The sequence below is a fragment of the Oncorhynchus keta genome, chromosome 28 (assembly GCF_023373465.1).
Source record: "Oncorhynchus keta strain PuntledgeMale-10-30-2019 chromosome 28, Oket_V2, whole genome shotgun sequence".
Taxonomy (NCBI): domain Eukaryota; kingdom Metazoa; phylum Chordata; class Actinopteri; order Salmoniformes; family Salmonidae; genus Oncorhynchus; species Oncorhynchus keta.
In genome coordinates, this window is record NC_068448.1 from 25,752,690 (window position 1) to 25,766,895 (window position 14,206).

The following is a 14,206-nucleotide window of genomic DNA, read 5'->3' on the forward strand; positions in this document are numbered from 1 at the left end:
GTTTTTGCCTGCCATATGCGTTCTGTTATACTCACAGACATCATTCAAACAGTTTTAGAAACTTCAGTGTGTTTTGTATCCAATACTACTAATACTATACATATATTAGCATCTGGGACTGAGTAGGAGGCAGTTTACTCTTGGCACGCTTTTTATCCAAATGTGAAAATGCTGCCCCCTATCCATAAGAGGTTTTAAAGGAGTCTCGAGGTATTTCTCGCCTAAGATAGAGTACCTTATGATAAGCTGTAGACCACACTATCTACCAAGAGCATTCTCATCTATATTATTCGTAGCCGTCTATTTACCTCCACAAACCGATGCTGGCACTAAGATCGCACTCAACCAGCTATATAAGGCCATAAGCAAACAAGAAAATGCTCATCCAGAGGTGGCGCTCCTAGTGGCCAGGGACTTTAATGCAGGGCAACTTACTTCTGTTTTACCTAATTTCTACCAGCATGTGCAACCAGAGGGGGGAAAAAACTCTAGACCACCTTTACTCCACACACAGAGATGCATACAAAGCTCTCTCCCGCCCTCCGTTTTGGCAAATCTGACCATAATTATATCCTCCTGATTCCTGCTTACAAGCAAATACTAAAGCAGGAAGTACCAGTGACTCGCTCAATACGGAAGTGGTCAGATGACGTGGATGCTATGTGACAGGACTGTTTTGCTAGCACAGGCTGGAATATGTTCCGGGATTCATCAAAGGGCATTGAGGAGTATACCACCTCAGTCATCGGCTTCATCAATAAGTGAATTGACAACATTGTCCCCACAGTGACTGTACGTACATATCCCAACCAGAAGCCATGGTTTAAAGGCAACATCCGCATCGAGCTCAAGGAGCGGGACCCTTATCCAGATGCTTAAAAGAAATCCTGCTCGGCCCTCCGATGAACCATCAAACAAGCAAAGCATCAATACAGGATTAAGATTGAATTCCCACATCGGCTCTGATGCTCGTTGGATGTGGCAGGGCTTGAAAACTGTTACGGACTACAAAGGGAAAAAGCATGCGCGGACAAACTGGCAAGTGTCTTCACTGAAATTTTCAACCTCTCCCTGACTGAGTCTGTAATATCTACATGTTTCAAGCAGACCACCATAGTATAGTCCCTGTGCCCAAGAACACTAAGGTAACCTGCCTAAATGATTACCGCCCTGTAGCACTTACGTCAGTAGCCATGAAGTGCTTTGAAAGGCTGGTCATGGCTCATATCAACAGCATCCTCCCGGATACCCTAGACCCACTCCAATTCGTATCGGGGCACCCTGTATATAGCACCGTTGTTATTTTTGTTACTTTTTATTATTTTTTTACTCGTATTTATTTGGTAAATATTTTATTAACTCTTTCTTGAACTGCACTGTTGGTTAAAGCTTTAAGTAAGCATTTCACAGTAAGGTCTACACATGTTGTATTCGACACAGGTGATAGTTTGATTTGCATTGGGCAGGACAAAAACAACTGCCTTTATTGAGAGGAGGGGAGGCTATATGCTTGTTTTTTAATCAAATTAACCGAAATGGGTAAGAAACGTTATTCAGACTTCGGTCTTAGAAATCATTCAGGTAAAATGGCTGAATCTGTAGCTCAGTTGGTAGAGCATGGTGCTTGTAACGCCAGGGTAGTGGGTTCGATTCCCGGGACCACCCATACGTAGAATGTATGCACACATGACTGTAAGTCACTTTGGATAAAAGTGTCTGCTAAATGGCATATATTATTATACTATATATTATTATATATATATTATCCTGTATTTGTGACGAAGGGTTAGATCACAGGTGTAAACAGATCTCCATTTCTAGCCATGTCAGTCAGTGTTGCATGTATTCAGGATTCCCTTTGTGTCGGAGGATCTGTTTAGAATAACCTGGCTGGCTGTGTGTTAGCCACACTAACAAAGGCTGTCAGGCTCATGATCACTCATCATAAGAAGGGAATAGGCACAGAGGCAGAGCGGATAGAGTTTCCCGTTAGTTTGGTGTTAACCTTCGTACCGGTGTGTGAATATGGAAGGTTGGATGAGGTAAAGCCTGTGTGCTCATGCCTCCAATAGCATTTAAGTGAAGCACACGCTGCAGTGCACCATGGAACGCTGTTGTCCCGGTAACCATAAAATTAATTGTACTACCTGTCCTTTCCGGTCTCCCCCTCCCTTAAAAAACTCTAGAAAACAGTGCTCATTCAATTAATTCATCTGTGTGTACAAAAAAATAGAAACGAGCAAAAGATGGCAATTACATATTTGTCAGACAATGACAATGAGGCAATTCCAGTTTGAAGGTTAAGAACTACTTGGTTTAGTTTGGAAATAGAAGAATGACATCGCCCAATGTGCTGTAAGATTCCAGCCTTTGATTGTTGTTATGCCGATTCCCTCATCTTTTGGTACCAATGAAACACTGTCTCTGCCATCAAATCTGGAATGAATTTCACATTGGGAGAAATAGGTTGCTATTGCCACAGTTTCTCATCAGGTAAAGTAAAAGCAGATAAGGCCCTCTGTGTATGATGGGGTGAGGGCACCCTGTCAATCTGCATGTTTGGCTCAATACATTTATTGTGTGTTTCCAGAGGGCTGACTGCTGAGGACCAGATCGCCCTGCTGAAATCCAGTGCCATCGAGATCATCATGCTGCGTTCCAACCAGTCCTTCAACCTAGAGGACATGTCCTGGAGCTGTGGTGGTGGTGCTGACTTCAAGTACTGCGTCAAGGACGTCACCAAGGGTGAAATACATGTACACACACACACACTCTACACACTGTACGTACACTCCCCGCCGCATGTTTAAATTTGGCTCTATACTCCCATCTTTTTGGTTTTGAGATCAAATGTTTCATTTAAAGCAACTGTGCAAGAATGCCACCTTTTATTTTAGGGTATTTTCATATCTGTTTTACTGTTTAGAAATGGAAGCACTGGTATTCAGACTCCGTGACTTTTTCCACATTTTGTTAAGTTATACTTATTCTAAAATGGATTAAATAGTTTCCTCAATCTACACACACTACCCCTTAATGACAAAGCAAAAAGTGTTTTTTATAAATGTTTGCAAATGTATAATAAAAAAATATGAAATATAACATTTACATAAGTATTCAGACCCTTTACTCAGTACTTTGTTGAAGCACCTTTGGCAGCAATGACAGCCTCCAGTCTTATTGGGTATGACGCTACAAGCATGGCACACCTGTATTTGGGGAGTTCTCCCATGCTTCTCTGCCGATCCTCTCAAGCTCTGTCAGGTTGGATGGGGAGCGTCGCGGCACAGCTATTTTCAGTTCTCTCCAGAGATGCTCGATCTGGTTCAAGTCCGGGCTCTGGCTGGGCCACTCTAGGACATTGAGACTTGTCCCGAAGCTACTCCTGCGTTGTCTTGGCTGTGTGTTTAGGGTCGTTGTCCTGTTGGAAGGGGAACCTTTGCCCCAGTTTGTTTCTGAGCACTCTGGAGCAGGTATTCATCAAGTATCTCTCTACTTTACTCCGTTCATCTTTGCCTCGATCCTAACTAGTCTCCCAGTCCCTGCCGCTGAAAAACATCCCCACAGCATGATGCTGCTGCCACCACCATGCTTCACTGTAGGGCTGGTGCCAGGTTTCCTCCAGATGTGACGCTTGGTATTCAGGCCAAAGAGTTCAATCTTGGTTTCATCAGACCAGATCATTTTGTTTCTCATGGTCAGAGTCCTTTAGGTGCCTTTTGGCAAACTCCCAGTAGGCTGTCATGTGCCTTTAACTGAGGAGTGGCCAGAGTCTTGGTGGTGCCAAACTTCTTCCATTTAAGAATGATGGAGGCCACTGTGTTCTTGGGGACCTTCAATCCTGCAGAAATGTTTTGGTACCCTTACCCAGATCTGTGCTTCTACACAATCCTGTCTCTGAGCTCTACGGACAATTCCTTCAACCTCATGGCTTTGTTTTTACTCTGACATGCACTGTCAACTGTGGGATCTTATATAGACTGGTGTGTGCCTTTCCAAATCATGTCCAATCAATTGAATGTACCACAGGTGGACTCCCAAGTTGTAGAAACATCAAGGATGATCAATGGAAACAGGATGCACCTGAGCTCAATTTTGAATCTCATAGCAAATGGTCTGAATACTTTTGTAAATAAAGGTATTTCTGTTTTTTATGTTTAATACATTTACAAACCTCTTCGCTTTTTCATTATGGGGTATTGTGTGTATGTAGATTGACGAGGAGGAAGATAAATATTTTTTTACATTTTAGAATACGGCTGTAACAAAACAGAATAATTCGTAAGTATTTGAACAAATTCACTTATAGTGTATTAAATTAGTCAAGAGTTTTAGTATTTGGTCCCATATTCATAGCACACAATGATTACATCAAGCTTGTGACTCTACAAACGTGTTGAATGCATTTGCTGTTCGTTTTGGTTGTGCCCAATATAAAAATGAATGGCAAATAAGGAATTATCATTTTGGAGTCACTTTTATTGCAAATAAGATTAGAAAATGTTTCTGAATGCACTATACAGAAATTGCTCCACAATTTCTTTGTTGCTAAAATTCGAATAGTTTTTCCAAATTTTGGTTTGTGATGAAAGAAGCATAGTGTATCATTGTACCATGTAAACCGCTGTGAATTATATTTTCCGCAGTTTAAAACTGGTGTACAAACCCGAAAGTAAAAGACGCAAAAACAAAGCTTAAGAACGGGAATTAGAAATGGCACACATAAAACAGATCTACCGTTTCTTAGACTTGCTTTCAATGAGAATGACAGATCTATAACATACTTTTCTAAGTTGAATTTAGTCTGGTCGCCCAAAAACGGACATATTGCAGCTTTAATGTAGATGCTACCTTGATTTGGAATAGTTGAGCAATAAGGCCCGAGGGGGTGTGGTATATGGCCAATATACCACGGCTAAGAGCTTTCAGGCACAACGCAACGCGGATGAGTGAGAATGTTAGAGGCATAAAGACCATACACCCCCCCTCCCCCCCCTGTTATTGGTAATGGTGAGAGGTTAGCATTTTAGGGGGGAGATTATCTTTATTATTTTGGGGTATAATCATCATTATTCAAGATTCATTCATGATTATCCCTAATCATGGCAGCATCCACATTAATGTAGAAATGTTCAGAAACATCTCATTTCATTTTTCAATAAAAGTGACTCCAAAATGACATTTATTCACCATTTAGTTCCTATTGGGCAAAGCATAATACAAAGCACAACCAAAACAAACTGCAAATGCATTCAACAAGTTTGTCACAAGCTTGATTTAGTCATTGTGTGCTTGGAATATGGGACCAAACACTACGCTTTTGACTACTTTAATACACTAAGTGAATTTGTCCAAGTACTTAGTGTACCTGGAGTATCGAGACAAATGTAAACATTTTAGCTTCACTGTCCAAATAAATATGGAGGACCTTGTCAAACCACAATGAGCACACACTTAACCCACTGTCGGCCCCTCCCTGTAGCGGGTCACACTCTGGACCTGTTGGAGCCACTGGTGAAATTCCAGGTGGGCCTGAAGAAACTCAAGCTCCATGAGGAGGAACACGTGCTGCTCATGGCCATCTGCCTGCTGTCTCCAGGTATCTACCCGCTCGCTGTCATGTGTGCTTGTTAGTGTGCTTTGCATGCTTTTGTACATGTTTGTGCGCACATGTACAGCATCTGTTTGTATGGTATTTTTGTGTGCATTCCCCTCTCTCCACCCCTCCTTTTAAGGGCCTCTCTCTCCTCCCTGTAGATCGACCTGGGGTGCAGGATCACGCTAAGATCGAGGTTCTCCAGGACCGTCTGTCCGAGGTGCTCCAGGCCTACATCAGAGTGAACCACCCAGGAGGGCGGCTGCTCTACGCCAGGATGATCCAGAAGCTGGCCGACCTGCGCAGCCTCAACGAGGAGCACTCCAAACAGTACCGCTCGCTGTCCTTCCAGCCAGAGCACAGCATGCAGCTCACCCCGCTAGTGCTGGAGGTGTTTGGGAGCGAGGTGTCATAGCAGCCCCTCTGACCCCTCCCCATGAGGGACCCCCAAGATGGCGTTGAGTTGCTGGATGGTGGGTTCAGCGATGGAAGGGTATCTGAGGGGGGATAGCCGAATGGACCTGATAGTGTCACTGTCAAAGAAGGTTTTGGGGGGTTAATTAGGGGATTATGGGTAAAGAGAGTGAGGGGCTTTGATAAGGTTGGAATTTCCCATTGATAAGAAAAAGGGAATTTCAAACAGAATGTATTTATAAATATATATACATACATACATACATACATACATACATACATACATACATACATACATACATACATACATAAGCTAATATCTATATTTAAAAAAAGGTTGTTTCGATTAAAACAAATGGATGAGTAATCTAATGTATATTATAGGATATGTAGGCCCTATTTGTGTGCATATGAATGTGTGTATGTGTTGACATGGTGTTTCAAATGTAAAAAATGTAATGCATGCATACAAGCATACACGCACAGACACACCCCGAGTAGAGTGTGAGGGGCCTTCTATTTTTGATGTTTGTATATTGAATGACCACAAGAGGGTGTTGTGCACAGGCTCTGACTGAGTGTTTAGTAGTGGGACTAACATCTGTGTTTCAGTAACAGTTAATGGATTGGTTAAAGTGTAGGCTACATGGGATATGTGTGGAAAATCTGGAAACTATTTGGATCTTTTGCCCGTTCAAAATATATACATTTGCCACTCAAAAAGCTCTTGCCTTCATAAGAGGAAAGAGCAACATGTTTTTAGTTCATTTTCATTATGGATTATTGGCTAGCTAAAATAAAATGAGCTAAACTAACCTAGTAAGGTGGCTAACGGCCATGCCTCAGGGAGAAGTTAGCCGTTGCTAAATACATATGTACAGTTGAAGTCGGAAGTTTACATACACCTTAGCCAAATACATTTAACTCAGATTTTCATATTCCCAGTAAAAAGTCCCGGTTTTAGGTCAGTTAGGATCACCACTTTATTTTAAGAATGTGAAATGTAAGATAATGATTTCTTTCAGCTTTTATTTCTTTCATCACAATCCCAGTGGGTCAGAAGTTATATACTCAATTACTATTTGGTAGGTAGCATTGCTTTTAAATTGTTTAACTTGGGTCAAACGTTTTGGGTAGCTTTCCACAAGCTTCCCACAATAAGTTTGGTGTATTTTGGCCCATTTCCTCCTGACAGAGCTGGTGTAACTGAGTCAGGTTTGTAGGCCTCCTTGCTCTCACACGCTTTTTCAGTTCTGCCCACACATTTTCTATAGGATTGAGGTCAGGGCTTTGCGATGGCCACTCCAATACCTTGACTTCGTTGTCCTTAAGCCATTTTGCCACAACTTTGGAAGTGTGCTTGGGGTCATTGTCCATTTGGAAGACCCATTTGTGACCAAGCTTTAACTTCCTGACTGATGTCTTGAGATGTTGCTTCAATATATCCACATAATTTTACATCTTCATGATGCCATCTATTTAGTGAAGTGCACCAGTCCCACTTGCAGCAAAGCACCCCCACAACATGATGCTGCCACCCCCGTGCTTCACGGTTGGGATGGTGTTCTTCGGCTTGCAAGCGTCCCCCCTTTTTCTCCAAACATAACAATGGTCATTATGTCCAGACGGTTCTATTTTTGTTTCATCAGACCAGAAGACATTTCTCAAAAAGTACAATCTTTGTCCCCATGTGCAGTTGCAAACCGTAGTCTGGCTTTTTTTATGGCAGTTTTGGAGCAGTGGCTTCTTCCTTGCTGAGCGGCCTTTCAGGTTATGTCGATATAGGCCTCGTTTTACTATGGATATAGTTACTTTTGTACCTGTTTCCTTAAGCATCTTCACAAGGTCCTTTGCTGTTGTTCTGGGATTGATTTGCACTTTACGCACCAAAGTACGCCCATCTCTAGGAGACAGAAGGCGTCTCCTTCCTGAGCGGTATGACGGCTGCGTGGTCCCATGGTGTTTATACTTGCGTACTATTGTTTGTACAAATGAACGTGGTACCTTCAGGCGTTTGGAAATTTCTCCCAAATATGAACCAGACTTGTGGAGGTCTACAGTTTTTTTCTGAGGTCTTGGCTAATTTCTTTTGATTTTCCCATGATGTCAATCAAAGAGGCACTGACTTTGAAGGTAGGCCTTGAAATACATCCACAGGTACACCTCCAATTGACTCAAATTATGTCAATTAGCCCATCAGAAGCTTCTAAAGCCATGACATAATTTTCTGGAATTTTCCAAGCTGTTTAAAGGCATAGTCAACTTAATGTATGTAAACTTCTGACCCACTGGAATTGTGATGCAGTGAATTAGAAGTAAAATAATCTGTCTGTAAACAATTGTTGGAAAAATGACTTGTCATGCACAAAGTAGATGTCCTAACAGACTTGCCAGAACTATAGTTTAACAAGAAATTTGTGGAGTGGTTGAAAAAGAGTTTTCATGACTCCAACCTAAGTGTATGTAAACTTCCCAATTCAACTGTGTGCAAGCCTACAAAAAAAACTCTTTAGTCCTCTTTAGTCAAACCTGTCTGTCATGACTGTAGTAATTACTCAAACTTTTTAATCTAATCTGAAGATGCATTTAACGCTAGATCAAATTCTAATCACAATGAAATACAATCACAAATTCACTCCCACCAGTTTGTTTGAGAGCCGTTTGGTTTTGCTTAGTAGTCGAAGGGTCAGCATATCACAGTCGTGTTCTGCAGGTCTGGCTCTCCCTCTTGTGGTCATTGCCTGTAAATACCACTCATTTCTGTACATAAGGAAGAAGATGGCAAATGCTAAGATAATTAAGTTGAGAAGTATGCTCTGGAGATATATGCAAAAATGAGATGGACTATTTTCTTATGTTGTACCTCTCTTTGAGGTCTCAATAAGCTTTGACAACTATATATCTATACTCGTTTTGATGCAAACTCATTACTTTGGACTGGTTTGATTTTAATCAAGATTGTTTCCTAAAATCAGCGTTCATTCAGCTGCGTCAAGACCTTCTCACATACCAAGGAGACGTTCTGACTCAACCTGCTGCTCTATAAAGCTGCTCTGTAAAGCTGCTCTGTAAAGCTACCACACCATTGGAACCAGGAAAAAGACAACAATCATGCGCTTTACTACTAACACTGCCTCAACTCAAACTGACAAGGATACAGGCCAATCAATCAGTCACCGTAGCGACGGGCATGCCTCTATTCAACAAGCCAACCAACGCCTCTTTTTCTGCAATAGAACAGCAGCCAGCCTCGCAGGACTCTTCATAGCTTTAACGCGACCGCAGCCATTCAGGCCCAACTCGATGGTTGTAGTGCACCAAGGGCTGATGGGACTGAATTCGTGTGTAGTGGCTTTGAATATGTCACTGATTGATAGGTGACGTCCCTTACCTAGGAAGTGACTGACACTGAACTGATCTAGCGAGGAGCGCTTGGGGAGTTGGACTCGGGAGTGAACCCTGAGACTGTATAGCAAATTTAAAGATGAATTTTAGAATAAGAATCATAGAATACCGGTGTGCAGAGCGTATATTGACGTGTCCTCCTCCCGGCCCAAAGTGGTTTTCTCACACTGCAGCCCTTGTCCAGACCCCACTGTGTGTAAGCCAGGTCATGTGGAGACAGGTTCAAAAAAAGCCAGCTATCACGTATGCATAAACCAATGTAAAGGAATGTAGGGAAGATGGGGTCAGGGGCTCTAATGGGAGGAAGTCCTCCAAGAGCTATCTGCCTGCTGCCAAGCTGGCTCAGAAAGACACACCCCAAAAACTGCACCCCTCTCTCCCGATGCAGGTCAGCAACTTCACCTCGGTAGCCTTACAAAACTCTCAGTTCAACATTTAACAGATACCTCATTGAAACTGAAAACGTTCATAATAGCATAGAAGGGAACCAAACGTAACACAGTGACACACACACACATATGCATACATCCACACACACGCCATGACTTTCTCTTGGTCAACCTCTGCAGTGTTCTGTTTTTCGTCAAGTTCTTTGTTTGAAGTGAAACTGCCTAGAGAGATGCATTGCAGACCCAGTATAGAGGGATCCCATTGTTTTCACACACAGGGTGTCGGTCTGTTTTTCTTTATCACAGCAAGACAATCATGTGTACAAGAGGCAAGGCCGCAACATTTCACACAAAAAACTATGAGTCATAGTGCGTCTGACTCCATGGTTCCCGCTGCCACTGTGTCCAGTCCTGCTCAGTATTGTTATTGAGAGGAGGTGATGCTGAGGAATGACTAATAATATGTATATCATGCCGTCACCACGGCTGATTTGAGGCAGTGTCTCTGTGATCAGTGCCTTGTCAGGTTTACCGACATGAAATAACCTGACTTGGCAAAAATATTACATAGAAGTAATAAATGTCTTGTTTCAGTGTAATATTAAGCTCTGTAAATGGTTGCAGACAGATTCCTGATAAGGCACTGCTCACAGCGGCCCAGCATACGTTTTTGGTGGCTCTGTTGTATTCCTCTGGTGACGTGTGAAGCCAGCTGAATTCTGAATAGAGTTGCAAAAAACTTTTATTGAAAGTTCCTGGAATTTTGCAACCCTAATCCTGAATCCCAGTTAGAGTTGATTGTATACAGAGTTGTGCCGCCAGGCGCTGTGTTAACCAAAACAAACTACCTCTCCCATCCGCACATGTATTTTTGGCATGGTTGTTTCATCTGTTTTAACACTAATTCATTTTATTTATTCCTTTTACTTCTCAAATGCTGGATGATTTACCTCAACACATCTCAAAATAAGCCTACAGTTCAAGAGGGGGCTGTCGCCACTCCACGTCTCTTGGTGTTGGGGGGGGTGGAAATGGCTCCTTTTTTTATTAAGTGTCGCCTTCAATGCATCGATGCTAACAACTTGGTTTGGACAGCTTGTAGCTGGGATATTATGACATTGCTTCCTCATGCTAGAGGCCTCGGTTAGCGTCAGTTAGCAATCGTACACAGTTAGTAGGTGTATGATGTAGTGTCAAGATTTCTGAAAGGTTTTATGAAATGGTTATGTTGGGATCCTGTCTTGATGTTTTAGTTGTCTCTGTCTTGCGTCTTTACCATTGCTTGCTCAGGCTGCTCTCAGCAAAGTGTTCTACTGCCCCTCTTACTCATAGCTCATCGCTCTGGAATCCAGGTGTTTATTGTAAAACTCTGATGTACAGGACACAGCTCTATGGTGGCACAGTGCTTTACCAACAAAGCATCCTGTTTAAATGTTTCTGTAAAGGACTCAAGAAGATGTGTGTGTGTATAATCATACTTTCACCCCCCCCTTCCTATGTCTTTATTTTCTTCTTGAAAGGCAAAGTTTTTATTTGGCTAGAGAGCGATGATAAAAGATATGATGGAAATTGTATATCTCTGAGGAGGAAAGCCTCTTTTAGTCTGTAGTCATATTGGTCACTTTTGGAATCTTTTTGTTTTGCTGTGATCATTATCTTCTACCTCTTAATATGCGCTTGCTTACACACATGTCACAAACAAACACAGAACTACAATATGTGCACACGCTCAGTGTCCACACTTTCACCAGCAGTTTTTGCCAATGATATACTCATGTTTCTGTCTCTGTGCTCTGACTTACGTCTGAATTCTATTACTGATGATCACTATAGCAAATCTGCAATGATGTAGGCATCGCAGGGTCATTTAACAGTTTGTCTTTTAACATTGAATGCACATTTTAGCTCCGTTACCTTGGTGTGCCTAGAACCCAGAGCCTTATTTTAGGACAATATCAGGGGTTTAATGAGACAAATGACTTTTTTTCTGTTTTAAGACCTTGTTCAAGTGGCTTTTCACAACTACATTCCTTTTATTGTCAAATCAATCTTTAGTGGTTTAGAGAATAACCATCGGCTCACCCCTTCTGGGAAGCACATGTCAAATGATGATCCACCGGACGTAAATATGCTTCACTTCTTTAAAGCTATCAGGCTCTCTTTAGACATATCCCTTAAAACATAGGTGATGCTTTAGGGACGTACGTAAGGCCAACATAACATGTATATAGACACCATGTCACACCTGACAGTTTTTATTTAATACTATAGACCATCATAGTGCGTTGCTCTGCAGAGAGGATGTGGTTCAGTATATTTGTGTGAAATATAACAACTGGCCATTCTTCCTCATATTTATGTTAAGTGCCATGCTATGCTAACGTAGTTGTTATTAGAGCATATGTATACTTCTGCCAAATACAGTTGGTACGCTGTATGTAGCGAAAGTGTCACTGGAATGGAAGGTGGTGTGAACTGTTCTGAATCTTTACTTCTATTGGACGCCAGTAAATAGTTGTTAGCAAGCACTAGTGGTCGAGTTCTCCTTTTGTATGTTTGTTTATAATCCTAACCATTTTCCTTGATGCCTTCTCAAAGGACAATATGTTACTATTGAGTTTATGAAGTAGCATCTGAATTGATCTTGTGAAAAAAAATGCAACATAAACTGGTAAACTCTTGGACTAGTTGGACGTGGAATTTTGTTGACTGTGACTTCTGCTAACCAGACCATTTCTCATTAGTAATCAATCATTGTAATTGATCTCAAAGTCCCAAGATAAGTACTTTTATACATGCACACCATGTAATTCTCAAGACTCGATGCTTCAAACTGTCTTTCAACATAGCCTTGTCATTGATCGAATTGATAGTATTATCATTGTCTTTGTTCAATCACCGCCCGTTCTGTATATTTTACGTTTATTTTATTCTGAAGTTGATCCGTTGTACATTGATTTATGTGCATTGTATGTAGTATATAATGTTTTGGAAAATCACAAATAAACCGCTGTACATAATAATGCAAAGATCATGTGTATTTTCCTATTTTCTCAAGAAGAAACATACTAGATTTGTTACCCTCAAGGAGGGCTTGTATAAGTCTTGAACATTTGATCTCATTTGTACACATGGCACAAAAGCTCTTGCTGTTTCTTGATGCCTTTTTCAACAAAATAATTGCTCTTGTTTTGTCCCATTTGGCCAGTAGAGAGAGCTAGTCTCCTGCTTAGTCAACTTCTTTCTCTGTCAACTGGCCCACCTCCCCAGTCATTTGGGACTAATGTGAATCATGCATATATGAATGGGTTCTAGTGATCAGCGAGAGGCCGAGTGGGGAAAACAAATGAGGGTTTTGTTTGTCAGTGCACATACGTAGTTGGTTGGTGGTTGTGATCATATGGCTTGCCTTCTGAAAGTTTAACGTGTGAGATTTGTAAGTGCAATTCAGTGTGTGTGGGTGTTTTTTTAAATCACCCTTTACACATTCAAATTGGGCCCCATTATTGCTGAGCAGATGCACTCACAAGGAGGAGGAGGCCGGCTGTTTGGCTTCTTTTATGAAAGTGATTCAATCTCTGCATTGTGACTATCGAGAATGACTTCGATGTACAGGAGTCTGTACTTCCTGCGAGAGGCAGAGAGATGGTTGAAGAAAAGGAGAGACAATTCTGGGATATTTCTTCTGAGGTGCAAAAGAGAAAATAATTCCTTAGTCTCGACTTGTCTGCATCGTAGGCTTGTAGCGTTAGGTCTCAGCACAGCGTCTGATGTGGCTGTGAGGTCCAATCCATGAGAGGCAGACTCGGCCACAGATGTCACATTTGTAGGCCGGCCCGAATGTTGTTACCTCTTTGCTTCTCTGTTGAGCTAAGGCTAGTTTCTCTTGTCTGCAGCCCTCTGCGAAGTCCCTGCTGCCAGTGGAGACGATCCTAGGCGGTATCTTCCCAGGTGTTGACGTTGATGGCAAAGGACTTGAGGTCTTGCTTGCAGACATCTTTATAGCTGTGGGTGGTCAGTTGGTCTCTTTCCAGCAGACAATTCTGTATAGAGAATATTAATTCCGATGAACGTGGCCCAGCCTGCGAAATCGTCGCTGCCTCAAGAGGGAACATACTGGGTAGCTGTGCTCTCTCCAAGTGATGTCCAGTATTCGCCTCAGGCGGTGCAGGTGGAAGTTGTTTTGCCTTCGCTCTTGTTGTGAGTATGGTGTCCAGGTTTTACTGCCATACAGGAGCGAGCTGGTGACACAAGCTTTGTACACCTGTACCTTTGTGTACCTAGTTTACCAAAGGTGGAGACTGATTTTCCGATGAGGCTGTTGGTGATGGTGGACCCAAGGTAAGTGAAGTTGCTGGCGAGGTGGGAGGCAGCACATCTTGTTAAACTCCACCTCAGATTT

The 14,206-nt window shown here is 42.1% G+C and overlaps 1 protein-coding gene across 5 annotated transcripts in view; it reads left to right on the forward strand.

The window, feature by feature from the left end:
- The window catches only part of LOC118360920 (vitamin D3 receptor A), a 100,264-nt gene extending 87,431 nt beyond the window's left edge, over positions 1–12,833 (forward strand). For all 5 annotated transcript variants that reach the window (XM_052485207.1, XM_035740490.2, XM_035740491.2 and 2 more), the window contains 3 exons: positions 2,591–2,745; positions 5,483–5,599; positions 5,758–12,833. In XM_052485207.1, the coding sequence (XP_052341167.1) occupies positions 2,591–2,745; positions 5,483–5,599; positions 5,758–6,011 (526 nt within the window). In that variant the 3' untranslated portion in view covers positions 6,012–12,833. The remainder of the gene's footprint in view (positions 1–2,590; positions 2,746–5,482; positions 5,600–5,757) is intronic.
- The last annotated feature ends 1,373 nt before the right edge of the window (positions 12,834–14,206 follow it).